General features: G+C 45.7%; 1 protein-coding gene across 11 annotated transcripts in view; it reads right to left on the bottom strand.

The window, feature by feature from the left end:
* The window catches only part of CCSER2 (coiled-coil serine rich protein 2), a 1,037,685-nt gene that overhangs the window by 177,830 nt on the left and 832,292 nt on the right, over positions 1-27,563 (bottom strand). For all 11 annotated transcript variants that reach the window (XM_069610752.1, XM_069610751.1, XM_069610750.1 and 8 more), the window contains one exon: positions 22,967-23,065. In XM_069610752.1, the coding sequence (XP_069466853.1) occupies positions 22,967-23,065 (99 nt within the window). The remainder of the gene's footprint in view (positions 1-22,966; positions 23,066-27,563) is intronic.

Below are 27,563 nucleotides of genomic sequence, written 5' to 3'. Positions count from 1 at the left end.
ATTACATGGCCCCAATGTCCAAAGGCAGAGCTGAGCAAGAATAAAAGAGAGTAATCTCCCCCACAGGCAGCTCCAGAACCAAGCCAGTGGGCATGTGGTTGTGGCCTAAGGCGGTGCCTCTGCTGACTTCAAGAAGCAGATTGGGTTCTGGCTTCACTACAGATGCCAATGTCAAAGCTGCTGGCACCTTGATGAAGATGTTGAGCATCTGGCACAGGAAGTCATCCTACTGCTCTGGAGGAGCTAGTGAGGAATGTTACCTTGGGTGTAGGTGGCACATGTCACCGGCATCCTTGGAGTGGGATGCATGGCTCCACCTTCTGGAGAAGGAAAAGGAAGTGTGATATCACAGAGGATCTGTGAATTAACAGGTCTATTTTTCACTTGTCTGTGCACTCCCTATCACAAGAGCAATCTTCATCCAGCTTCTCTTTAGAGACCAGTGCCTTCTTGATTGACGCAAGTGACTTCGACAGCAGCCGCTGCCCCCCTTTGTTAAGCAAAGTAAAACGTTTAGCAGCCTGCTTCCAGAGGGCACTTGAGGGCATGGACTGAGTGGAGCCACATTACTTTGTGTTTTGCTCCCCCTTTAAGGCAGTAGACAATTGTGGGGCGAAATTGATCTCGTCCTCCTTCAATCCCTGCGGGACTTAAAAGCAGAGACATTAGGGTATTCAACAGGACTTTTGAGAAAAGTTGTAAGTGGCATTCCACAAGCAGCATACAGAGTGCGAAGAATAAATGAACTTACGTCATGGGACGCTACATGCACCACATATACTGCTCATGACCTCACATCTGGTGATATGGAAGCCCAAGGCCTTTGGAGAAACTGACCAAGAAACTCATAGACCTAAAAAGAAGTTACTGAAGGCTGTTGACACAGGAGAAGATATATCATCCAAGATGAGGAATCTGATTATTGCAATGCAGTGCTTCCTCTAACAATCACAGCAGGCATCAACTTATAGACAAAATTAGACTGACTTTATGAAGGAAATCCTTTACTTGTCTCACCAATTCCCAACACTATTCCAAAAGTACATTGCAGGGTGAATGGACAAACCGATCTTTGAGATGGAATATAATCTAGGTAGTCTGGGGGTTCATTCTGTTATGTGGTCCCCGCACTTGCAGCCAAACATACTATAGCCTTGGTTGTTGGCCTTAATGTATACAACCTTGAAGTTATTACCCAAAGAAGAGCATACCAGCATCTTCAAGCAGACATTTCCTACCAACAGCACCACTGGGCTAAACATCCAACAAAATAATTTTTCTGCAGATAATAAGATTAGTAACCCTTGCCTCAGACCACAGCCTCCACTTTGAGGAGCAATCTGGGACCACTACTACAAGAGACGGTCGCCCATACATGTGCCTAGGGTCAATTACCCCCTTAGCACTCTACGAATTTTCATCTCATACAGCCCCCGTCCTGGTGAAGGCCGTGTCAGATACAAGGCTCATTTAGCCCACACAGACGGCTGAAACACCCTGGTGTAGATGCACCTTTTAAACCACAGTGTACTGTCACTGTTCTCTATAAGAACATTCTGTTATTTGTTTTGTTGTCTTTGTTAGAAATGTTTATTTGTTCACTTTATTACACTGCCTACTATATCTTGGCAGTGAACGATTCATTTCATGTTCTGATACACAATCAATTGGACTAATTAGTGTTTATGTTATTGTGTTCTATCACCCTGTATGATTGTTATGAAAAACTTGTACTTCTTCGACTAAATGCAACCTGCCTAATTATAAAAAATCAAGGAGTTACCCCTACCGGGTACCATACATAGAGTGTTGTGTATATTCATTATGGTGACAGGACTAAAGGAGAGTGCAAAAAGTGATTTTTCTGGACCTATTCAAGTGTATATTTGTCTCATAAGTACCCTGTGGGAGACTGCACCAGCCTTGTCCTCTTGGCAATAGTTATCCCAACCTTTGGTATAAGCATGTACTACACAAGTTGGTAGAGTGAATGGGCAGCCAGGTTTATCTCAGAGAGGTCAACGTGAGCTGAATGGTTATCACACAGAGATTCACAGTGACAAGTATCCAAATAAACACTTAATCTCAAGGTTTCCTGATTAAACAATGATTTATTAATTTAACAGTCAATTGAATAAGCCTACTTTAGAAGAGAGCTCAATTATGTAACAGCAATATACTTCAAAATTACACACTCAGTTTCAATAAATCAGTAGATACCAATTTGGGATGGCACACAGACACTTCCTACACCCTCAGGTGACTTAGATAACTAGGACACTGTGGACATTTATTTATCACTGGCACATTTAGAGCAATACTGAGATTAGTGTCAAAAGAAAAAGATGAGGGACTAAAAAAATGGTTAACAAATATTCTTCAGCAAGTAAGTACTTTTTGAACCTTCCAATGCAAAGCAAATTAACCCCTTCCCAGCTACACAAGTTATCTAATGTGTCACAATTGTTGAGGGATAGTTAAAGCACAAAGGCAGAGATAAGAAGAGTCTTTCAGAGAGCCAGGACAGCCAAAGTCAATTGAACAAAAGACTAGGTGAATAGAAGCACTTCTTGCAGGTAGATACTGTCAGGTACTGTTAGGATACAGTGACATAATCTGAGACATTAGGTCTGGGGAAAATTAGTATAGAAAGGTTTTTGGAAGTTATTATGAGTTTAATTTTAAAACAGCCAATTTTGCCCTTAACATTCATTGCAGTCTATGGAGAATGCCCCAAGCCAAGATGGAGGTCCTCAGTCTAAGTTCTGATTGGCTGGGGATTGTTTATAGGGAAGACAATGAACATTCTAAACTGCCTTTCATCGTCTTTGCCCAGCTGAGAGGTCGCATATTAAGCTGCTCCTGCTTAACTTGTTCAGGGGTTTCAAGTTTCAAGCGGTCGAGCGGCTTATTTGGAAAAGCGAACAGAAATCTTGCGGAGATTCATTTTGGCACTGAACAGGAGTAAGAAGATTTCGAGTTATCCAAGAAAAAAGAAAGGTTTCAAAGACTCTCCACAAGATAAGTCTTTTTAAAACTCAAGACTCTTTCTATAATGTCATTGTAGAAGATTTAATCTGATTTTCAAGTTCATATGAAAAATATTTACTAAGAACTTTATTGCTGTCGCATGTTTGGCTTTGTTACGCTACGTTTTCTATCAAGCGCGTGGTTTTTTCGTTAACAGAAGCCTGCGCGTGAGAGACTTCGTTTGAGTATCTAGCGCGAGCTCTTTGGTGTCGCGTGATACTCTTTTGCGTGTGTTTTTTAACCGCGGTTGAACTTCATATTGGATTAAGCGCGTGTGGATTTTTACCCGCGGTTTGTCGTCTGCGCGTGTGCTCGCATATTGGATTAAGCGCGTGTGGATTTTTACCCGCGGTTTGTCGTCAGCGCGTGTGCTCGCATATTGGACTAAGCGCGTGTGGATTTTTACCCGCGGTTTGTCGTCAGCGCGTGTGCTCGCATCTTGGACTAAGCGCGTGTGGATTTTTACCCGCGGTTTGTCGTCAGCGCGTGTGTTCGCATCCTGGACTAAGCGCATGTGGATTTTTACCCGCGGTTGAACTTCAGCGCGTGTGCGTGCTTTCGTTTAATCGCGTGTGGATTTTTTCTGTGGTTTAATCTACAGCGCTTCAACGATCTTCACTCAGTTTGGATCCCTATGCGAGTTCAAGAGATTTCTACGGGAGATTTTTGACGCAAGTTTCAAGAACTGTTAATTTAAGTAAAAACACTCTAAAAAGAAATAAATACTTTCCAGAAACACTAGAACTTCCATTTACTTTTAATGAACTTAAGACTTTGTTCAAGCTTCTTGAGTTTAAAGAAGATTACCTGCAAAGTTAATTTCACATTCATGGACCTACTAAGAAGGCTGAATGATCGTTGAGATTCAAGTCAACTAGTAAGGAAGTCTAGTCAGCTTATCACTTCTCTGGGCATATTGTAGAGAAGTTCCAGGTATGGTTTTTTACTTTATTTGGTAAAGGATATTGATACTAAGGTTAGTATAGTGCCTCATGAATAACAAGGTGTATTATATGTTTATGTTTTACCACAGGTGAAGAACCAGCTAGTCTTAGCTTCCAGCCTGGTGTTTGTTAATTTGTCCCTTCCCCCTTTCCCCTGGAAGTGAGGTAAACTGAGCAGTTTATAGTATCAGCTCAGAGTGCCACATTTTGGGTGGATTGTCGGGGGCTCAGCAGCTTCTGCAGACACCAGGATCTCAGCCTGACAGATAAAAAGTCTTGCACAATGTTTTAGAAATCTTTGTAGAAAATGAAATCACTGTAGGGCCACAAGCTGGGAGGCTTGTGAGGGGCAAGATCTGCAAGCAACTCTGCAAAAGCAAACAAGACAAGTCTCAACTGAGAACTAGCAAGGCTACACAATAAGAGGTAAGCAACCCCTTAGTTTAACAGTACCTTTGGTTTGAAGAAATTGGTTCCAGCTGGCTTCTGTTCCAGTTGTAGGTCTGCAAATGTTCCATGTGTTAATATCCCTGGAAAGATATTGCGATTCAAAAATATCACCATATTGACCCATGGACCCTGCGGGGGACACCCCTGCTCTCACAAATTATCCCCCCAAAAAATATTGCCTATGGCGAGACAAACAGCTTATGTACAGCGATATTTTTGGTGGGGATATTTTGTACGGATACCTCTGGAAATCCTGTGTTCCTGAGCCTCAGTGGTGGGAACAAGAGGGAGGACGTCTGGGAACTCCTGCACTACGAAATGGAGATCGGCGGCAGCAATGGGAAAACTTCAGATCAGCAGCACTTCGCGGTTTCAGGTCCTCGCTGTTCTCACAAACAGCACCACCACGGTTCTCGGATACCTTTATGGACTTTCCTCGCGTCTGGGGCCCAGTACTCTGTTGAGGGGGCTCAGCCTTGGTCAGTCCTGCTTCATGGGAGTCCGCAGGATCTTCCTGGAGCTCGGGTCTGACTTAAAAAACGATGCACTCGATCTGGTGTTCCTCTCCGTGGTAATCAGTTCCTGCAGCAGCAATTGAAGTTCAGCCAGCTCCGAGAGGATGTTCAGACGAGTTCGCTTTGGAGTTGACTGGTCCCACCAACCCAAGGGGAGAAGTCGTCTGTTGCAGAGCTTCGCTAGTCGAGGCAAATTCGTAGCTTCAGCAATGCAGCAGGGCTTCACCGAGAAAACCAAAGGTCCAGGAGTTAGAGCAAGCGTCTCTTCCAAGTTCTTCTTCGGATTCCTTTGTCCAGTGGTTGACTGCCTTCCAAGCCAAAAGCCTTGCCTTTTATGCAGGTTTCTCCCAATCATTTGCAGCCTAGCTGTCACTCACACCAGGGTGACTGTCCTCCAAGGACAGCCAGCGGGCCAATCACCTTTGGGTGCATTCCTGTAACCAAGGGGATTAAGCACAGGGAGTTTCAGGCACCCCCTTCACTTCCTGCCCTGCCAGACACGCTGGAGCCAGAGGCGGGCTTCACCCGTTAATCCTGTCAAAGACAAAAACAAACAAAGGGACCAAACATGGTTTGGCGCGCAGAGTAAATCTCAAGGATTTTTTTAACCAGAAAATGTGAAAAAAGAAGACCGGGGCCATTTTGACAAAATGGGCACCGATGGGTGCTTTACTGCAGCTGCAATTGCAGCCCACGGTAGAAACACACAATGGTAGGAATAAGTAAACCACTGCCACCAGCCATTAATTGTAGAAAGGTTAACATAAAAAATGTTACATGAGAAACTAGACAAAGGGTATACTAAGTAACCCATCCAGTACCCAATTGTAAGATAGTGTGTGCTGGGTCTAGAAAATTACAAAGTAAGTAAAGTCAATTTCACTTCACTGCTCTTGGAAACAGTAGTTTATTGGAAATCTGGAAGACTTCCCTGTGTCACTGCACTGAAGGTGCTGTGTGACACAATGTAAAAAGATGATGCCCATGGAGTTTGTCAGACTCCAGAGTCAAAAGAAACACAGAAAACACAGAATTAAAAGTACAAAGTCCCAATTTTCGGCAAAAAAGAGCTGGGGTCTTTAAGGTGGGAGAAATTAAACACTAAAATGAAAATTCTCCCTAACAAGGACTGGCAACACCATCAAGCAGCGACGGAGGGAATCCAGCCTTGTGCAAGATAGGGCACTCTGCAAGATCCACACGAGGGCATAACAAACAGCCATGAAAAAGCAAAGGCACTACACACTGCAGGATTGACAAAGTGACAAACTAATCAGGGGAACATTTTGAGGTCCTTGTGAAATCTGTGTTGGAATTCCCTCAGACAGAATACCACACCTTGGAACACCATTGTGAAGTCTGAATGACCATTCAATAAAACATGTCCTACATTCAGGAAGATGTCACTCACAACTATGAACAATTTGAGGGTCCTCATTAGTCATCTATGTTGTTCTAGTAGTATGTGTTACTGTTATGTTACGTTGATTTATACTGCGCACCAATACCACCCCAGGGAGCTCTCCATGCGCTCACAGGACTATGCAAAGAAGAGGACCAGGTTGATTAGTTAGGAAATAATGATAGGATAGGTTCAGAACCAGGAGAAACTGCCGTGTTTTTGTGTTGGCTTGCAGACGGTAGGTTGTGTGTAATGGCTTGTTGTGTCCATACGGGTAAGGTCCAGTGTCTGGGTTTGTCTGTTCTGAGTGTTGCTTGTGTTGGGCGTGTGTTAGGGTATAGGTTGGCTAGCACAGTGGGCATGCATAGTGTTTGGGGGGTGTGTTTGAGGAAGTAGAAACAGGGTGGTTAGTGCTTTGGCTACTCACTAAGTTCTTCTATGTGGCTAATCAACAGTCCAATCTGTTGTGACAAGTGACTAATCTCCATAATTCTATCTAAATGTGACAGCATGGCTAAACTTCACAATTCTATCTCTGACGCCTGGCTAAACCTCACAACTCTATACAAGTGCAATGCATTGCTAAACTTTACAATTCTGTCTGAATGGGATGCATAGATATACTTCCCAATTTTATCTGGATGGGACGTGTGGCTAAAATTCACAATTCACCCTAAATGTGACGCATGGTTAAACTTCACCTGGACAGAGGGTGAACTCCGAAATTGGGGGCACAACAGTAAATGCAGAACACCTAGATTTGAGCTATCTGGATAGAGGGAGAATGCCTAAGCATGGGACACAGTAGTAAAATAAAACCACCTAAAGGTTGGTACACAGCAGTGATAGGAATAATATTTACTAGCTGGCTGATTTTGGTATGCTAGGTTATGCAGGTAAGAAGGGTGGCAGGGCGTTTTGGAATACAGTGACTGCTGTACTCCCCACTTACCTTGTCAGTCGCTGCTGGTTGACAGCTGTCTACTGGCTTCACACACAAACACGGAGTGGAGCTGCATCGTCGGGAGCTTCCCTTTGCCTTCATGCCCTTGGGGTTACTCAAGGTCAATCAGGGATTGGGAGTGGGCAGTTACAGGAACAGGAAGCGGGTTGGGTGCCACCTGGGACGGGGATAGTGCACAAAGGGACACCCGACTGCCTCAGTCAATTGCTAAGGACTGGGTGGGGAGAGTAAATAGCCAGACACAAACAAAGAACTACAACACCAAGCCAGACCACTCCACAAGTACAACAGCACAGAAAACAGGTAGGGAGTCCAAGGGGAACCACTAATAAATCCCTCTAAAAATGAGCAACTAGCCCGAAAAAAGGATTGCAATATACCCACAAATCCCTCCAAATGGCACACATTCTAGCCAAAATCGGACTGGAATCAACTAGAGAAATAGAATATGCAACACACAGAATCATAATAGTGACTACTTTAGGCTAACTAGGAACAGCACCTAAGAGGACAATAAATGTGGTGTTTTATGATGAAACTGCATGCAACACTGCAGAAATACATGCAATTTCGATTTTGCTTGGAAATGTTCATGCAGATCCACTCAGGTGGATTTTGTAATTCCCATTTAAACTCCCATTTTCAAGTTCAACAGCAGCAAAAACCATTGGACGCATTTACACCAAAGTTTCATGAGAAGCTGGCATTTAGGTTAACTTCACTGGTTTTGCAGAAATTCTGCCCATAATTTAAAAAAGAAAAGGAGATAAACCAATTAGAGATAGTAAGGTCTGCCTGGCAATCCACAGACCATAAATGATATCATTTGAGAAATGGACTGGCCGACGTCAGGATGATCAATGTGTGCTTGGCTGCAATCCTGGATTAAAATGTGATGAACAAATATTTGAAATGAGCATAAAGCAGCCGCCCTGAAGCTCGCCTGACTTTGGGGAGAGCAAGCACATGGTCAAAGGTACTGCAATATGACCTGTAGAGGAAAGAAAATGATGAGATGTGGCAGTAGGCTTTGCAGGCCCAAGCGGTCAGGATGATGCAAATGTTTGCTCAAATGAAGAGAACATTGGCCCCCATTGGTGGAATTGCAATAGGCCTTTTGGGAATACAGCCTGCTGCAACATTTTGTGGAATTTTCACAAGGTTCCGTTTTCTATTCAACTATAGTCCCCCCATGGATGGAACGCCATAAAGCTTTCCAAAAAAATATCAAGCCTACATTGTTTGACGTGCTGGATGCTCTTGCCTAGGGACACACCTTGAAGTTCCAACACAGGTGCCCTTTTATTCCACCGCTTCCTCAGCACATTCCCCAGCTCCTGCAAGAAGTGCAGCCATGTTACGGAAAGGGGCAATAGAGCTAGTTCCCAAACGGTTCTGCGGATACTTTCTGGTCAGAAAGAAGACAGGAGGTTGAAAGCCCATCCTGGAGCTGCGCCTTCTGAACAAGTACTTAAAATGCCAAAAATTCAGTATAGTCACGTTGCATAAAGCTTTCCAAAAAAATATCAAGCCTACATTGTTTGACGTTACTTCTGGGTGGGCGCAGCGTGCAAAATAAACTATTCCTCATAGGGAATTGCAAAGGGAAGTGCAACACAAAACCCCATAAATAGATTGTTAACACACTTGGGCAAGAATCGGCATCAACATCATCTGAGCTCCAGGCACACTGAACCGATCTGTCAACAGGTAGGTCCACTGTGCCTGGAGTCTGGCTGATGAGCATAGCCCAGGAACAACTTCTGCTGGGCAAGGCCTGAGTATATATCTAGCAGGTACTGCAGCTAGGACCACAGTACCTGGGCCTTGGGGAAAGGCGTTGTACCAAGCATAGTGTCTTCTGAGTAGGGCCACATGCCATGCCCACTGCTCCTAGTTGCAATGTTGCCAGACTGTGGCCAGCCATGGAAACAGTGTCTTCTCTGCAGATTTTGGTCACTCAGAGTCAGAAAGCTAAGAGCAGGATAGACATTTGTTTGGAGGATTATGATCTAAGAATCAGGAGTTAAAGCTGTGGCCTACAAGTGCACCAACACCCTTGAATACCAAAGGCGTATAGGCAGTGGTTACCGCAATACATGCAAGCATCAAACACTAGAATACGCATGTTGCCTCTCGCTCTGTTAAGAATATCCTTCAGTCATTGCAGAACTGAACAGCAACAGGCTGCCAAAATGGCGAACATTGCATTAAAGAAGACCCAATTACATTACAATTTAGATTTGAGAAAAGGACTTCTATCAAATGTTCGAAACATATCTTGGATAGTGTGAAATCACCATTAGATTATACCGAAACACATTTTTATGTTATTCAAATGAAGGTGTGTTGAAAGAAATCATGATTTGCCCTTGCCATGATCCAAAGGGGGACACAGAACATCCATTTCCTCTTGTATTGCAGCCCCAAACTGTCCCTTTCTGAATGATAGAGCTCCAAAAGTGATACAATGAATTATTTATTTAAATGCCTTGTGTCCATGAGAGTTCGATCCCTCATAGGTGCGTACCCCAAGTGTGTTTATCAACAAGGTATTCGGAATGCACTGTATATCCTAACACTCCCCTCAACTCCTACGACCCCATTCTCCCACTCTTTAGTAGGGAGACATGCTGGTTGAGGGCATGTTTAATGATAGAGTTTTGGGTAGCCCTTAGTCCATTAAACATATCACCCCATCCACCTCCCTGGACACTCATCTACGGTATAACCCGTTTCTTCAATCGGCTTGTGCCACCAGAATGGAGTCTGATCTTTCGTAGATCAATGCTAGCACAACCCATTAATATAGCAGGAGTTTAATGCGAACAAACTGCTTGCCTAATTCTGTTGGTGGATGCTCTTAGGCTTCTGTTCATGAGATTAAAACAGAGAACACTCCTCCCTATCCCCCGACACGGATTGATCTACATACATTTTCAAATGTAAGGTTGAGAAACAATGTTCAACAATGCAACTCAGAACTTTTTGAGAGGCATGGAGCCACTATTTAATTATTGTTCCGACTGGCATTTAATGGGTAAACCATTTAAGGAATTACTTTAAATTGAGACTACTGGGTGTAGTGTGTCTGGGTGGATACGGGGAGAATGGTGAAATGGTCCTTGGCAGCAATTAAAAGGAATTGTTAGAAATTCAAAATGACCATGTATCATTTCCTTCTATAAAATCGGATTGTATAGTACTTGTTTGCATGTCCTGTACAACAAATGTTGAGAATGTGCACATTGCCAGATTCCCTAAATCAACTGTCATGTAATGTGGGAATCATTTCCTCCCCAGATATGGAGCACAATTCATGGGCCCTAGCTAGAGCAGTCAATGGTGAGGCATAACTGGAAGCGTAGCCTAAGACATCTGATGAACAGCAGGTTGCAGACCCATAGTTGTTCATGTGGTCAACTTCATAGTAAAAGTTCTAACAAAAGGAATGTTTGTACTTGATTAACAGTTTAGAAATGTAAACAATTTGAATGACAACTATTTTCAGCTGATGTTGCTATCTGAATAATAAAATGCTGGGAGCATGTTTAGTTGTGGAGCTTCTTAGGCAAGATGTTTTAATGCTGTGAGGATTAGGAAGATGTCCTTCAATAAGTAAGCTGATGAATGAGATAGTTCTTGATCATCCACTCTTCAGAAACATAAATAACAGTGTATGCAACTAACTTCAAATGTGTCAGGTGGGGCTCTGTTGTGTGAAGAGATTTGCTCCAAGTATTTAAGACGCATATTTAACTCATTTCAGGTGCGTCAGTGCCAGTGCATCAAGAAGGGTGCTGCGGGGCTGTTGATCTTGTGCTGTCTCCTGTGTGCAGTTCTTCTCAGGTAGCTCTCAGACATTTATGCTATTCCCGTTTGTTGTGCTGTGTGTTATTTTGTCTCATGGAACATCTGACCTCCCTGTATTTAAAGTTAACACCAGATCAAATATCATAACATTTCTTTTTTCCTGACCTGGGTCCTGCTAATCGGTTCAGCCCCATTACTCCAGATTTGGGTGGGCTTATGATTAAGACACCAGCTATGGATAATAATACAGTTGAGGCTGTCAATAACGATGGCTCATTTTCGGGGAAGACGGAAATCAAGCAGTTGGAAACCCCCAACACAATTGCTAATTTTCCCGTTGGGGTTATCCCCTTCTAATCCACCTTTGAGACTGTAGATAACGACCAGTGTCCCAGGCCAATTCACCCCATCACAAATCTGACCACCTGCTCTGTATGTCATAACTTGAAAAAAAGAAAGATTTCTGGGGGGGGATCGCAAGACGTGCATATATCTTTTAAAGCTGGTTTACGGGAATTGAATGGTTTATATTTGAACACTCGTTCTTGGCCCAAACATACCTTAGATGCATCCAATATCAATGATAAACAAGGAACAAGTTACTTACCTGTAACTGTTCTCCAGCATCGGTCTGGCATGGATTCACATGTGCATGAATATTCGTCTTTGTCAGGCTGGGAATCCTCGATAAAAGAAAAATCATTTTCAGTTTCATTTCTGAACTGTCTTTCTCCTAACAACCAATCACTGAGCACTGGGTCATACTGCCCACATCCAATGACAGTCCTCTCCCTAATCCCCGCATCTGACAGCCACCTTCAGATTTGGTAAGCACGTAAAGTGGCAGTTTGACAAAGAAGAGCCACAGAGGGGCCGGAGGGAGGGGTTGCATGTGAATCCATGCCAGACCCATGCTGGAGAACATTAGTTATAGGTAAGTAACTTAAACCTTCTCCAGCATGGGGTCTGGCATGGATTCACATGCTCATGAATAACAAATACACAGCAGTACCACATTACACAACCACGGGTGGTGGCAAGGCTCACCAGAAGGAATTACACTTACCCCTGTGACCCTTAAGGAAGTGCTACTCCAACAGGATTGTCACGCCTAAAACGCGCAATATGCGTGCCGGTGGCTCCAGCTTTCCAACCCAGGCTGCCACCCACTGGAAAGTATTGCCACCTCACGTGAGAATGATTGAGTCCCACCAAGCTTTCCGCAAAGCCATTAAAACCAAGCTTTGTGTATGAAATGTACACAATACCAGTCTGTAACTGTAAAACGCATATCTTGCATCTTTATGTAACTATTCTTGTAGCTGTGTAATTAAGAGACCTCTGGTCACCTGTCTAACCACTGAATCAAAAGTCCAACAAATTCTTGTAACAGCACCTCGATGCCCCTGGGCTGCAAGTGAGCTATACAAATGCAAATAGACTCACCTCAAGTGAACAGGTCGCGTAGCACTTCCTGGCAGACTCTGGACTCCTCTCTGATATCCCTGTTGACGCAGTAGAACTTTGTGAAGGGGTGCATGGACCTCCACGTTGCAGCCCTGCAGATGTCGAGCAGGGGCACCCCAGAAAGGAACACCGTTGTTGCAGCGATCGCTCCAGTAGAGTGGGCTCTGGGATGGCCCGGCAGCAGCCCGTTTGCCAGCGGATGACAGTGCATGATGCAGCCAGAGAGCCAGCTTGTAGTGGAAGCCTTGGACAAGGCCTTCCCATGGTTCACAGGACCAATGCTCACAAATAATTGAGAAGTCTTCCGAAAACTCTTTGTGCGTGCCACGTAGAACTTCAAGGCATGAGCAACATCCAGCGAAAGGCCCTCTGCATCGGCGACGAAGATTTTGGGAAGAAAACGGGCAACACCAAAGGCTCATTTAGATGGAATTCCGACTGAAGCTTCGGCATGAACAGGGGTGCGTACGCAGTACCACCCTTGATTCGTGGAAAGTCAGATATGGATACTTGCAGGATAGGGCCTGGATCTCACCCACACGTCCGACTGAGATGATGGCCACAAGGAATGCTGTCTTCCACGAGAGAAACTTGCCCGCAGTCCGCTGGCAACTCAACCTCCAAACTATAAGGCTGCAGAAGCCATGCCTTCAAGTTCAGTGATCCTGGGCCGTGCTGAAGGATTGCACCTCCTTCCCTGGCAAGCAGATCTGGAAGTACTGGCAACTTGACTGGAGGCGACACTGATAGGCTGAGCAGGTCCGGGCACCAAATCTGCCTCGGCCATGCCGGAACAATGAGTATCATTACGCACCAACACTGTCTGAGTGTGCTGATCACATGTAGCAGGAGAGCAAACAGGGGAAAGGCATATACAAACAGACCATTCCACAGGAAGGAGAACACCTTCCCTATGCTTCTCGCTTGGTGGAACCTGCTGGCAAACTTCTGGCATTTCACGTTTGTCCCTGTGGCAAAAAGATCGATCAGGGGCCTGCCGCATTTGACAGACGGTCCACCAGATTCTGACGAAGTTCCCACTTGTGGCAGGAGCGCAGCTCCCTGCTGAGTGAGTCAGCAGTTAAGTTCTTGATGCCTGCCAGGTGGAACAGAACAAGGAACATCCCCGGTCCGATGTGCCAATGCCACAAGTACTGAGCTTCCTTGGAGAGCACTGGGAATTGTGTGCCCCCTTGCTTCCTGATGTAGAACATGGTGGTGGTTTGAGGGCCCAGGATACTGCCTATAACACCAGGACATTGATGTGCAGATCCTTCTCCTCTGGAAGCCACAGCCCTCTGGCATGTAGACGTCCAGTGCGAGCTTCCCAACCTTCCAGGGAGGCATCCGAGGTGACCGTCTCCTGGTGGTTCCATGTGATTTCATCGCCTGCTTTTACATCGCCAGACTTTTAAACATGCACATTCCATCAAATGTGCTCATCTTTTTTTTTTTTGGGGGGGGTGGTCCCCCCCAAAGCCCCCATGCACACTTATTTTTTACTATTCCCACCAGCCCAAACCCTTATTTGCCCTTTCCCAACCCCCCTAAAGAATTCGATGAAATGTGCATGTTTAAAAGCCTGGTGATGTAAAAGCAGGCGATGAAAGGACTTCGTACCCTCCTGGTATAGCAGGGTTTGAAATCCTGTCCCCTGGGTAATGTTGGAACTTCTCAATGAGGGTTATCTTGTCTGCAAAAATTCCCGAACACTTGTATCCAACATGCATCCAAGAATTCCTGTTGGGTTCACATCTGCAGAGACAGACGAGGTAGATGCAGGACATCATGCTCAGCAAAGACTTGATAGCCTGAATCGTGGCAGACTTTGCTGACGACAGCGACTGTACCTTAACTTGAATAGCTGCTAGCCTCACCGCAGAGGAGGATGCCAAGCTAGCCACCGTGTGGAGTCTGGCTCTGAGGAACAGCGCATTCTGCAATGGCGTCAAGCAGGACTTCGGATAATTCATGGACAACCCCAGCTCCGTCAGTGGCCGGATGGTCTCCTTTGTGTGCTTGTTTGCCAGTTCCCGGGAGCGGGCACGTATCAGCCAATCATCCAGGTACGGGTATACGTGTGCCCTGCAGACGCAGGTGAGCCGCCACTGGGACCAGGCATTTTATGAACACCCTTGAGCCGACTGTAGGCCGAAGGGTAAGGTCTTGAACTGGTAGTGTGGGCCTTGTACCACGAACCGTAGGAACTTCTGATGTTTTCTGTGGATGGGGAAATGGAAGTACGCATCCTCTAAGTCCAGTGTCGTTAGGAAATCCCTTCCTCCAGTTGGCCGTTAACAATCTATTTATGGGGTTTTGTGTTGCACTTCCCTTTGCAATTCCCTATGAGGAATAGTTTATTTTGCACGCTGCGCCCACCCAGAAGTAACGTCAAACAATGTAGGCTTGATATTTTTTTGGAAAGCTTTATGCAACGTGACTATACTGAATTTTTGGCATTTTAAGTACTTGTTCAGAAGGCGCAGCTCCAGGATGGGCTTTCAACCTCCTGTCTTCTTTCTGACCAGAAAGTATCCGCAGAACCGTTTGGGAACTAGCTCTATTGCCCCTTTCCGTAACATGGCTGCACTTCTTGCAGGAGCTGGGGAATGTGCTGAGGAAGCGGTGGAATAAAAGGGCACCTGTGTTGGAACTTCAAGGTGTGTCCCTAGGCAAGAGCATCCAGCACCCATCTGTCAGTGATCTTCAAATCGCTGTCGAACCTAGTCAGCCGGCCTCCCAACGGGCTGCACAAGTGGGGGGCCAACGTCTTGGATGGTACAGGCTTGCTTGGGTGCCGGCATCCTTCCCTTTGGGAGATTCCGACGTTGACCTCCGCTACCGTAGACCTGGGAGCGACCCCTGTAGGCTTCCTGCATGGAGGATCAGGAAGATGGCGTGTACGATGTGGAGACACCTTTGGATGATCTACTTGATTTTTCCCCTGGAGGAGTGAAAAGACGACGAGCGATGCTGCTGTGGAGTGCCAAGGGAACCTACTGTCTCTATCCAACAACGGCATTCCCAAACAGATTTCCGCTATCGAAAGGCATGTCCAAAACTTTCGCATGAACATCATGGAGAAAGTTTGTGGCCTTCTAACATCCCCCTCTGCTTCCTATCTGTCAGAAGCCCATGTCGGCGTTGTCCACTGCCACCATAATGGCATGGTCCGACGCCACTTCCCCTTCCAGAAAGAGGGCGAGAGCCTCAGTTCTGGGAGGAATTCCAGGCTCGGACCCAGCTTGTACCAAAGCTCTCAGTCTCATCGGGACAAGATAGCCAGAGCATTCGCTGCCTTGATCATGGATGTCGCTGTTTAGATGACTCTCTTCCCCATGGCGTGCAACTTCATCTCCTTGTCCGGGGGGGGGAAACAGAAGATACGGAAGCCAAGTTAGCCGAACGTTTCCTTGCGGCACCCGACACTACCGAGTCCGGCGACGGTTGTGACCTCAAGCACTTGGGTGAGGAGTCTGGCACCCTCGTCGCTGATATAGGAAGCCCTCCTTGGTTTCCACGGGCACCAGCTGGAACAGCTCAGAGGTCCTGTAGATCAAGTGGAATGATCCTACCTCATCAGGTGGAGAGAAACTACGAGGGGAGTCCAGGTGCTGTGATTTGTTGTCCGCAGGGATGGAGTCATCATCCTCGTCGGTTCCCGTGGCCGTGTCCGTACCCGTATCTGTATCTGGGTCCACTGGTGGAATCGGGTCTCGATGCAGTGGAGGAAGCTGATGCGCAGTGTCGGAGGACTCTTCCTCTTCTTGCGTGGAGGATGGTTAGGGGCCTGCGGTACAGCAGGTGCCGGTGCTGGGGGGAACCTCTGCTGGATCTCCATCGCTAGGGTGTGGAGAGTTGACAGGATGTACATGGATAAGTTTCTCGGCTGTGGAGGGAATGATGGATGCTAGGCAATGCGTCATTCTCATGGACTGTATGGACGGACGCTTGCTCGACATCCGTGGATGAGATGTTCATCAGCTGAATGTAAGCCTTGGAGGGCTGCTTTGGGGCACTTTCGCGCCCACCTATTTTTTTTTACTTACTGAGGGTTTTCAACCGGGATCTGGACCGGTTGCCTTTCCTGAACCAGGGGTGCCAGCAGCTTTTGCTGCTGCCTCGGCAGCTGTGTCGTGCCTCAGAGGCAAGGATACCCTCTGTGCCGTAGGAACGACCTTCGCCGGGTCAGCACCTTCGGTCGTCACATAAGACGTAGACTAAGTGGTCGACAAGTTCTTTGGCTGCACCGGTTGAGCCTGTTTGGGCTGCGCGGCCTTCTTCTTCTCCTCCTCTGGCCTTGGTTTCTACGATTTGTCCTGTAACTTGGCAGGGGTGGATGACTTGCTTTTTGAGGAGGAGCTCATTGGTAGGCTGGCTATTGAAGGCAACAACTTCTAAACACGTGTTCCAATAATTACACACCCCGTCGGGGAATAAGACCAAACAATAGTTCAAGGAAAAACAAAGTTTATATAATATAAATATGCCAGCAAAGAACTCCGCTGCCCGAGAGCGCTCTGCCAAAAATTACACAGGCAGCACAAAAAAGGGCAAACGCATCATCAGTGACGATATTGTATAGGGCAAAAGTCATGTTGCTGGTTGGTAGGGGACATATAGCTGGGCGTACTCCATATACGGTGCAAGGTGCTAATTGGCCGCTTCTTCCCAGTCGATCTTGGTGCACGTGGTTTAGCTGGGCTCATCTCCGCGGTGAAGGTCGGGTCATGCAGGCGAAACAGTCTAATTAAACTAAACAGGACCCGGTAATTTATGATCAATGGCAGATACCTGAACATCATATGAAAGTGGGTACTTTGAGGAAAGAGGATAATATATGGACATGCCGACCTCCTCATTCAGGGCTTCCTTGATACCGCTGCTCCAAGTTTCTCTCTCAGGGGTTTGATCTACTGTCTGCTTTCTTGATGCCTCATGATACAAATGGACGTGTGTTGCTATTGGGAGAATATATTGCTGCACAGGCTTAGATCTGAAATGGTCAAGACGGGGGGAGGGTTAGATGTTTATCAGCATGAAAGGAATTGGAGGGGTCGGGACTGAGACGCCTGGTGGGCTCTGGCCTGGCGTGGTGGGGGTCAAGGGGACACGGACAGTTGGGTGGAGATGGATGGGCATAGTGCAGGAGCCTGTTTCTGTCCCACGCTCTTCACAGAGCACATTCTTTGGAAAACATGTTGTATTTGCAACATTGAGGGGACAGGGAACAAAAGGGCTTCCGTGGGAGCGAGGCTCGTGCAGAGCTGGCCTGATGTGTAGATGGCTTGGTCCCTCTGTGAGAGGCCGGGGATGCTAGTGCTGAGGCCTCACACAGTGGCGGTTTTTGGGCCTAGTAAAAAATGGCGTCTGGCCTAATACAAAATGGTGTCCTAGTGCTGGGACATAGGTGATGTTATTCATCTAATTCTCTATGTTATAGGACGCTTACGCGTAACGTTGGGGAGGGTGCTCTCCCCCCCCCCCCTAGCTTCGAAGAAGTGTATATACTTTGGCTGCGGCTAGGGGTGTGGGGGAAGACCATTTCCTTCCCAACACTATGGAGAGGGAGGGCGATTGTGATCGTGGCCTATCCAACCTGGGACCTGCATCCGCGGAGAACCGGTGGAATCAGACTTGCCTTCTTGGCCTTATCTTGAACGCCCACAGATGGGGAGTCCTCAAAGGACTTAGACCTCCTCCCAGAGGGAGACCGCTCTTTGGACTGACCGGCCCTGGGTGAGGCATGACCCTGCTCGGAGCACGAGTCAGAGGCCTGGCTCGACTTGAGGTATGCCGCCAGCCTGCTATACCTGTCTTTCTTGTTGTTCTTCGAGAAGCCCAAGCGTAGCTCGTACCCATCCTCATTGTGGACCGGGTGCAGGAAGTATAGACATTTTAGATGTTTGTTATCCACGAAGACGTTCCGTAGCCTGCATCTGCCCTCCTTTTTCTCCTCCGTCATGGTCGGAGGGCGCGAAGTAGGCCCAGGATGGCCTTCCAGAAACATTTGATTAATAATCGCCCTGGAGGGCCACACAACTTCACCGACAACGGATCCCTGTTGCCGGATGATGAAGATAGGAGCACACAGGCTCCGATGGAACAAAAATAGAACTTTTGCATGGACAATTTGGAAGTACAAAATAGCTCGGAGAGCAACTTGAGGACTCCCAACACTGAAGTGTGCAGTAAAAATCTGAAGATGGCTGCCAGAGGCGGGGCTTAGAGAGAGAACAGTTATTGGATGGGGGCAGTATGACCCAGAGGACAGTGATTGGTTTAGGGGCAAAATACAGTTTTAAAGGTGAAAGTGAAACTCTTTCTTTTTATTGAGGATTCCCAGCCTGACTGGGAATATTCATGAGCATGTGAATCCATGCCAGACCCCATGCTGGAGAACCCAAGAGATATTAGGAGATATTTTACTCACTTGGTCTGGGACACAAGTGTTTCCCTGTTGGGTGCTAACAGTAAGGTATTGTCGAGATAAATCATTATCCTGATGCTTTTCTCTCCGAGGGCCACTGGCACCAGTCTCATCAGCTTTGTAAATGCCCACAGCGCTGACGAGAAGCCGAATGGCAACGTCTGAAATTGCCAGATCGGTCCTGCCCATCAGCAATACAGGAAGAATCGATATTTCTGCGCTACTGGGATCGTTAGATATGCGTCTTTCAGGTCTATTCTGGCTAACCAATCGTCTTTCCTGAGGATATTTCTCAGGAGGTTTATAGCATCCATCTATCTATAGGTCCCTGTAGGTAATCCATCCGTTGAGGTCTTTCAAGTTTATCACTGGACGGACCTTCTCTTTTCTGTGAACTAAGAACATATTTGCTCACGAATTTCGGACTGCGACCGAGATACGTTTCTATGGCCCCCTTCACGTTGGGATGAGACAACTTGCTTTCTAGGTGTTCCAATTCTACTTCTGACATGTGGATGGGAGTTGGAAAAGGTGTGTGTGAATTCTAAGTGGAACCCCTGGACTGTCTGCAAGACCCATGCGTCGCTGGACAGCTTGCGCCAGCTTGACAAGAATCTACTTATTCTCACTCCCACTAGAGGGTACACTATGGGGTTCTGGTGTCGTTCCTTGCGATTTGTTGAATCCTCTCCCTCTGCTCCCTCAAAGTTCCTACCTCGTGCTGGAAAGAAGGAATTCTACTGGCATGACTCCCAATACTGGGCTCTGGCACCTTGAGGTCTTTGTGATGAGAAGTATTGACCGGTCGGGTGACCTATCGCGACCGGTCCAAGCAAAAACTCTGCCCGTGAAGATTTTCTTAATCGTGCTTTCATATTTTTCTAAGGAAGTGTATGTAGCGACAAACCTTATTTCTTTGCCAAACGCTTCTCCAAATAGGAGCCCTTGCGCTGCTTCCCGCCCGCCTTTTAAGAGGCGAGATCGATCTTGAGAGTAGGCCTCTACGCCTCTGAGGAACTTGCAGGATTGGAGTTTGCTAAAAAATTGACTGCTCACTGAACCCAGCTTGCTTGGGTATCTGGGCAGACTGCCTCACCTATATCCCTGGCACACACTACCTGGTCCATGATTTTTGTGATCAGCCTAGTGAGGTCTAACAGCCACTCCTGGCAACTCATTCCTTTTCCGAAGTCTTTGATTACTTGTGTCACAAAAGCATCAATTTGTGGATCTAAATCGGGGTCGTCTGCGGCTTTGCCCACTAGGTCAGGTCATGGGTACTCCACTCTTATGCGCATCCTTGTGTCCTTTTCCAAAAGGTTTTCTTATCTTCTGGGACATGAATAATGCCACTCTGGCCGATGGCTGCCAGTCTGATGACCTGGGGTTTCGAATGTCATCTGAATGAAACATGTCAAAATCTCCAAATCCAGTATTTCAATGTTCCTTTCCTTTCCGGTTTTCTTGAGCCCTTGAAAGGGCTTTAAGTCGTCTTTTGGGTTCTGATTCTCTTCATGGGATGACGCGTCTGTATCTGGGGTATCTCTATATGTATCCCCATTGATGTTGCCCATATGATCATCCCTTGGGATGTGGCTAGGGAGGCTCGGCACAGATGAGCGCTGCAGGAATGCTTCCTTGAGCTTTCCAAAGTCGGCTGCAGGCTCTGGGGTTTGATGCATATATCCCCATAAATTTGACCCAGGAGAGCAGAAGAGCATTTCCTCTTCCAGGTCTTGGTAGTCCCCTGTGGACACCCTCTTTCAGTGGGAGCCTTGGCAGACGTGCCCTGCACCAATTTACTCTGTGCGCCTTTGGCTCAGTTCCCCCGAAATCTCTCCAGGGTAGTCAATCTCTTCTGAAGGGGTCTCACTCCTTCCGCCAGTCATCAGAGAGTTGCCTAGCACCTTTTTTAAACTGAGCGCCAGGTCACTCTCTGCGTCTTCCCAAGATTTCCTGGCTTTCTGTGGTCCAATCGTCAGGAATATGCAGCATGTTAGTGTATATAGGTGCTGTGTGCCTGTGAATAGACCAGCTGGCTGAACTGCACATCCAAAACAACTTCCCTGAGGCTCCTCTTAGTGGCTGAGATGGCACAAGAAGTATTGCAGTTCTCATTCAAGCTGTTAGAAAGAGATCTCAGTAATTTGACCCTGTTGTGTTGGACTCCAGTATGCCCATGCGATCTGCAGCGCACAAACTTTCTCCGTACCTGCCGATGTTAGTTTCCTCAATGAAATTGCTTCGTTTAGTCAAGGTTGCACTGCCATGGAGCATTGGCTCCACCCCTCCATAGGAGGGGTCCGAGTTTGCTTCCTTGCAGGAGTGCGTGGCCACCGCATGTGGCTGAGTGGGTCTCAGCATGTTCGGATTTGAGCACAGATCTGGCTCGGTACACACGGCAGCAGTTGCAGCTCTCTGCCACTAAACCTGTCCTAAAGCCCGCGAGTGGGGTGTGTGGACCCGCCTTCTGCATTTGGAGCAATCAGCATTACAGAGCAGCTCGAGCCACACTAGTGAAAATACCTTAACGCACGCACTGCCCGTCAGATTGTCTGCAAATTATGATAATGATGTGGCCAGGATTAGGGCTGTCTTCGATTGAATCCAGAGATGGATTGCCTATAATGGCCTTATTCTTAATGAATCTAAGACCAAGTTGTTATTGGTTGGCTCTCAATACAGACAATCAACTTTCTGAGTCATACCAAAAGTTTAATATAGCAGACTGTGAAATAGAGGTTCTATCCAAAGTTAAAACTCAAGGGGTTTACAATGATTCTACTTTATCTATGAAGGATCATGTTAACTTTGTAGTTTCCTCGCCTGCATACTATTTATGATTACTTGGCAAGATCCAGCCACTTATTTCAGAAGAAAATAGTGCCATTCTAGCAAGGGCCATAATAGGAGCTAGAATTGATTATTGTGGGAGCCTTTTTGTTAGCATTTCCGATTGCAACCTTTCCAGGCTCCAAGTTACTCTGAATCATGCAGCCAGGGTGGCAGCAGGCCTCAAGCGTAGGGATAATGTGATGGCAGCCAGGCGGTCTTTGCATTGTCTTCCGGTTGGTGAACACCATACATTTAGGCTGCTGACTATTATACACAAGTGTCTTTTTGGCAAGAACCCCGTGTACTTGAAACAAAGATTGTGCACCAAACAGAATAGATTGGTTCTTTGATCAAGCAACAGCAATCTGTTAGTGGTGCCACATGTGAAGCTTGATCGAGCAGGTAAACGTTCCTTTGACTATCTTGCCCCCGAGCTCTGGAATGGTTTACCCAACCCTCTACGATCCGAGATCTCCATTGAAGGATTCAAGAAAAAGCTGAAAACCTTTTTCTTTACATAAATTGTGTGTCCTTATTGGACTTCGATACGATACGTGTTCCTTTTACTGTTATATCATGTTATTTTGTTCTTATTGCATCTTTTAGTGGTTTCTTGTTTTTATCTCGTTTGGTTTTATACTTGCCTGTTTCTATCACATTTGCTACCTGTTGGTTGTGTCTGTTTTTTATCATGTCTCCATTTGTTTACTTGCTGACAGCGCCCATTTACCGCTGGGTCTAAGGCACTTCACCAATGCATAAATAAATTAATGTTATTTTTCAGACCATTCATACACCAATCCTGTATTTGCACAATAGGCATCTATGAGCAGGCAAGATATTTCAAGATGATGCATTATTCAGTCCGTGTGAAAATCTCCATCACACTAAAAGAAGATAAACTGCTGTACTGAAAGGTTTTGATACTATTACTTTAATAGGAATGACACAACACAATGAACCCAATATGCAAATAGAAAATTCACACATTCACATTTTAAATGAATATGCCTTAAAATTGGTTCAGGTGAAGAGGCAAAAGGTCAATAGCGCAAACTACATAAGGAAGAAACGATGATACTAAAGTACTGAAAAACAAATCTATTCATTACTCACAGAAACTTTCCTCCAAGGGGTCTGTGTAAATTTGTCACACTGTGGGCGGATCACTCTTATAGTTTGTTGGGTTTCTTTGTGGCAGTTACACCTTGTTGCCTGGAAAGTGAACATATATATTGCAAATCTGGAGTTAGGCACATTTGTAAGGTAGTAGGAAGTTAATACACACAACAAAAGAATACAAAAAACATTGTTCAACCACTGAACGGACAATACATTTTTCCGTAACCAAAGCCAATGAATTGCCATTGAATAAGTGATTGACTCAAAGAAAGTAGAAGTCATGCAAGATGTATACGGATAGATCCTACTAATGATTGCCAATATTTCTCCCTGGCACAAATAATCGCTTACAAAGGAAAGCATTATGACTTCTGAGATCATAATGATCCTCCAAAAAGAACCAAAAATGTCACAGTTTGCGTCATTTAAATCCATCTTCTGAGAACACGTTCTTCATTGGTAAGTCAAGCTAAACTTCTTTTCGACTGCCTTTATTATTTGCATGAGGGAGACGTACATTCGACACTGCAAAGAAATATGGCATGGACTATTCCCCGACTCCTAGTAACAGAGGAATGTAGCAGGTGCAAGTTCAAAACACATGATACGCATGGAGAGAAAAGCCAGCCAGTGTGCACATGTTCATTTATACAGCTTGTAGGTAGTCCAGTAGTTTAATGGTCTTACACAAGAGATGTCAAAAAAGCTTAATAAAAGTGCTTCATCTATGTAAAATCTGTCCTCTCTCCCGCCAAAGCCATCGTTATGAGTTTGGTGGATTTTCATTGAAAGAATTTGCAAGCAGAAATTACTGCAAGCCCAGAGATCAGAGTGTCTCCATGATTAACACTTTACTTCGGGTTGTGTGGTAGCAGTGAAAAGCTTTCAGCATGCCTAAATGTTGTAAATGCATGTATGTATGTGAAAAGGGAAGTGCTGATATAGCTAGTTTGTATTTCGTAATCCTTTTTGAAACCCACCATTCCTGAAACCATCAAGGGAAGGTGAGTTATGTTGAATCAGAAAGTGATGGGGAAGGCACTGGTGGTGATGGCTGCCAGCACAAAGTAAAGTTCTCGGATCATGAGACAGAGGTCCTCCCAGAGGATTCAGAAGAGGTACCAATTATGTTTTGTCTACCCCATGTCACAAATCACTATGTGTACACTGCTTCTGAGAAGCCGTGCAGCACAAGGATGTGGCCGACTTCACCCACCTTGTACTATAGAGCTTTGAAACCAATGGAACCACCTCAAGCGGTGCATCCAGACTGCAGTCAACATCAACAGGTTCCAGCGGCCAGTGGAGTAGCAGTATCCCACAGTTGGTCCATCAGCACTGGGAGAAGATGCTGCATCCAACCTGGACAACACGTTTCAAGTGAGCCAAAAATCCTGCACTACTACCAGTGTAATTAATACAGAAAAAGTGCATCATACAACAAGCTGTCCAGAGAGCCCCAAACAAAATAATTGAAACACTGTCCCCGAATGCCACGAAAAATATTCTTTAAATGCAAGCATTCATTAGAAGGACACTCTTGGCGAATCTCACAAACATGATAAACAATTTGTAAGATAAGCTGGTCAACAAAGAACCGCTGTGTAAAAACCGATGAGAAAGTGAAATGGGGAAGGTAATAAAGCAATACAGAATAGTACACTACATGAAATGGCCATTGGCTTAGCCCTTATAACGCTCATGGTCTGCACTTCCAAACGGTTTAACATTTGAGACCTCCCTTGTGCAGTGTCATAGCAATTGTACGTCATCAATTGATATATACAGTCACAACACAACCATGTCTCCTCCGACACACATGCCTGCAACATGGTTAGAACCAGTAATTAACTGGTGTTTTGAGCAAAATGTGGTTGCCAAATTCACAAGCCCAAAGTATGTTAGCTAGAGTCCGGGTATGCCAACTAGACATCGTGTTCAATGCACAAGTTACCCGAAAGGCTGAGAGGACTCAAAATGGGGAAAGTGGCAAGCATACTAGAACTATGAATGTACAGCTAACAACTCCATGCACTGACCTCAATGCCAGACATGAGTTTCATCCCGAGTGGATTCAAACTGTTTTGTAACTTTGGATATATGTCCTAATATTGACAATACCATTATCACAGTCATGGTTTTTGTGGTGACAATTATTTACATATAATATTACACAAAGTAGTGATACCATCCGCCTTTTCCAAATGCCAGACTGAGTACCACCCCACCTGAGCCACAAGCAACCTCATTGAACCTACCACCATCATAACATGGTGAATATGCAAATCTAATGCTCGCAAGGGGGGCCGGGGGGTGTACATATAAGATAAAGAAATAATGCCAAAAGCAACATGAAGGGTGACTTCACAATGCACATATATCACACACACATCACACCTCGTGTGTCACACGTTAGGGAATAAGGTGTTGCACAGGGAAGGACACGCGCAAAAACATAGAACTTGTATGTAGTTTTAACTAGCAGGTAACTAGGGATAGTTAAGCACAGCTGCCACGATGAAAAGTACACATGCAGCAAAGTGCAATATGTTTATAGTTTGTTTTAACATAACTTAGAAGTGTAATGAGGTTAAGGGTTACGTATATTAATGAATAATATAATTGGTTATATTTTAGTAAGCTCAGGGCAGACTACAGAGAAGCCACTTTTTAGTTTTGAAAGGCCACAGCTCATTACGAAATCGAAGATCTGCTGACACATGCAGAAATGCTAGATCAGCTCGCCAAGGGTGAGACACCAAGATGCTCACAGCAGCTAATTAATTGTTGCAGAAGTAAAAGTTTCTCATGGGAATAGAACATCAGCCGAGTACCAGGTGCAGGCCCACACAATAATTTGGTGGTCATTGGGATGGGTACCAAGGGCCCAGGCAGCCAGTACAGAAGATAAAGCGAATTAAATATGAGAAATTCGGTTTCACAAATATTGTCCTGCACATTTATTTTTTATCACGAGCTGGCACGATGCAAGAGAAGAGGCTGGGAACAAAATGTGACTCATGGCTAATCTTCACAATTCTATCTAGATGTGATGCATGGCTACTCTTCACAGACCTATCCAAATGAAACACATTGCTAATCTTCCTAATGTCTGTTGAAACACATTTCCTGCCCCCAAAATACATTTGGGTGCAACACATTTAATTTCCCACAAAATACATCTAAATCCTGCATGACGTCTGTCCCTCAGTATACATGTAAGTGCAACACATTTCCTTCCACAATTCAGTACAATGGCCAACAATGAGGTGTATCACAATTGCCAACTATGGAGGGTAGCACAATTCAACTCAGAGGCCAACTATGTCAGCACCATTTACAGAGTAGTAATAGTGTAAGAGTGGCTGGGTTTCTGGAGCACAGTAATAATAATAATAATTTAGCATTTATATAGCGCTACAAAGCCTCAGGTATCTGAGACCTGCTTATTATTACCCACGGTGCTCATTTATCGACCTCGGAAGGATGAAAGGCCGAGTTTGGCCCTGAAGGGATTAGAACCTGCGTCAGCAGGCTCTGCAAAGATGTCAAAGCGAGCGCTCTACTTGCTGTGCTATCCGATGGCTTTGCTTCTCACACGTATCGCCTTACAATGTCTAGTTACAGGGCATGGCAACATTCATACAAATTGGCTATGGTGCCAAACATAATGACTAACTATGGGGTGCAGCGCAGTTATATATCAGAGCGGAGCAGGGACAAATAGAAAAAATGTACCCACAGTATGGGCATCAGGTATGGTTACCCTAAGTAATTTAGGCTCCATCGAGAAAAAAGCTATTTTACACACTTTGGCTGGGTGCCAAAATGGGTACCATACACAATTAGGCTTGATAACAGGTAATAAGTGTAGTGGGGGATTTCTGGAGTAGAGTAATGGCTGTACTCCTCACCCACACCACACATACCCATCGCTGTAGGTTGTCTGCATCAGGTGTCCCAGGCGAACACGGGAAAACACGGAGTGGAGCTGCTTGTTAGAGAGCTGCCCTTTGCCTCTGGCCCTTAGCCGAGGGCTGCCCGGGCAAGGCTGCCGTGGGAGGGCTGGTGATGAATGTTTCCTGGTCACGTGGCCATGGCAAATTACCTGTAACCTGGAATTAGAGTAATATCTTACCTGTATATAAAAAAGGATGTTGGGGGGTGTGACTTATGAGCCAATTCTGGTGGCATGGCTCCGTAGAAGCTCCCGTCTTACCTCAACCACCAACAGCATTTTAGCTGGCTCAACTCTGCGTTAGTCACCAACAAGCCGCAGATGGAGTAAGGAACGGACGAGGCATAGGGGGAAGAAAATGCACCGCTAGAGAACACAGATTTCACCATAAAGAGACTGATCATGGATGCTCCGCAGTCGGCAGAGGGCAGTAGGTGAAAAAGACGGCCACCTCGTCCAGGAGCTCCCTATAGACCAAGAGAAGGAGCAGCCACGGATCACCAAAAATGGCCTGGGCGCTCGATAATATCTCGGCATTCAGCAATAACGCACTCGCTAATCCTAGACCATCGATCGAACAAACGAAAGGCCCTTTGGAGCAGTAACAGCGGAGACAAGCCGAAACTCCCCAAA

Source organism: Ambystoma mexicanum, chromosome 8 (assembly GCF_040938575.1).
Source record: "Ambystoma mexicanum isolate Mex_15411 chromosome 8, UKY_AmexF1_1, whole genome shotgun sequence".
Lineage (NCBI taxonomy): Eukaryota > Metazoa > Chordata > Amphibia > Caudata > Ambystomatidae > Ambystoma > Ambystoma mexicanum.
Note: the sequence above shows the minus strand (reverse complement) of the source record. Positions and strands in the feature narration are given on the sequence as shown.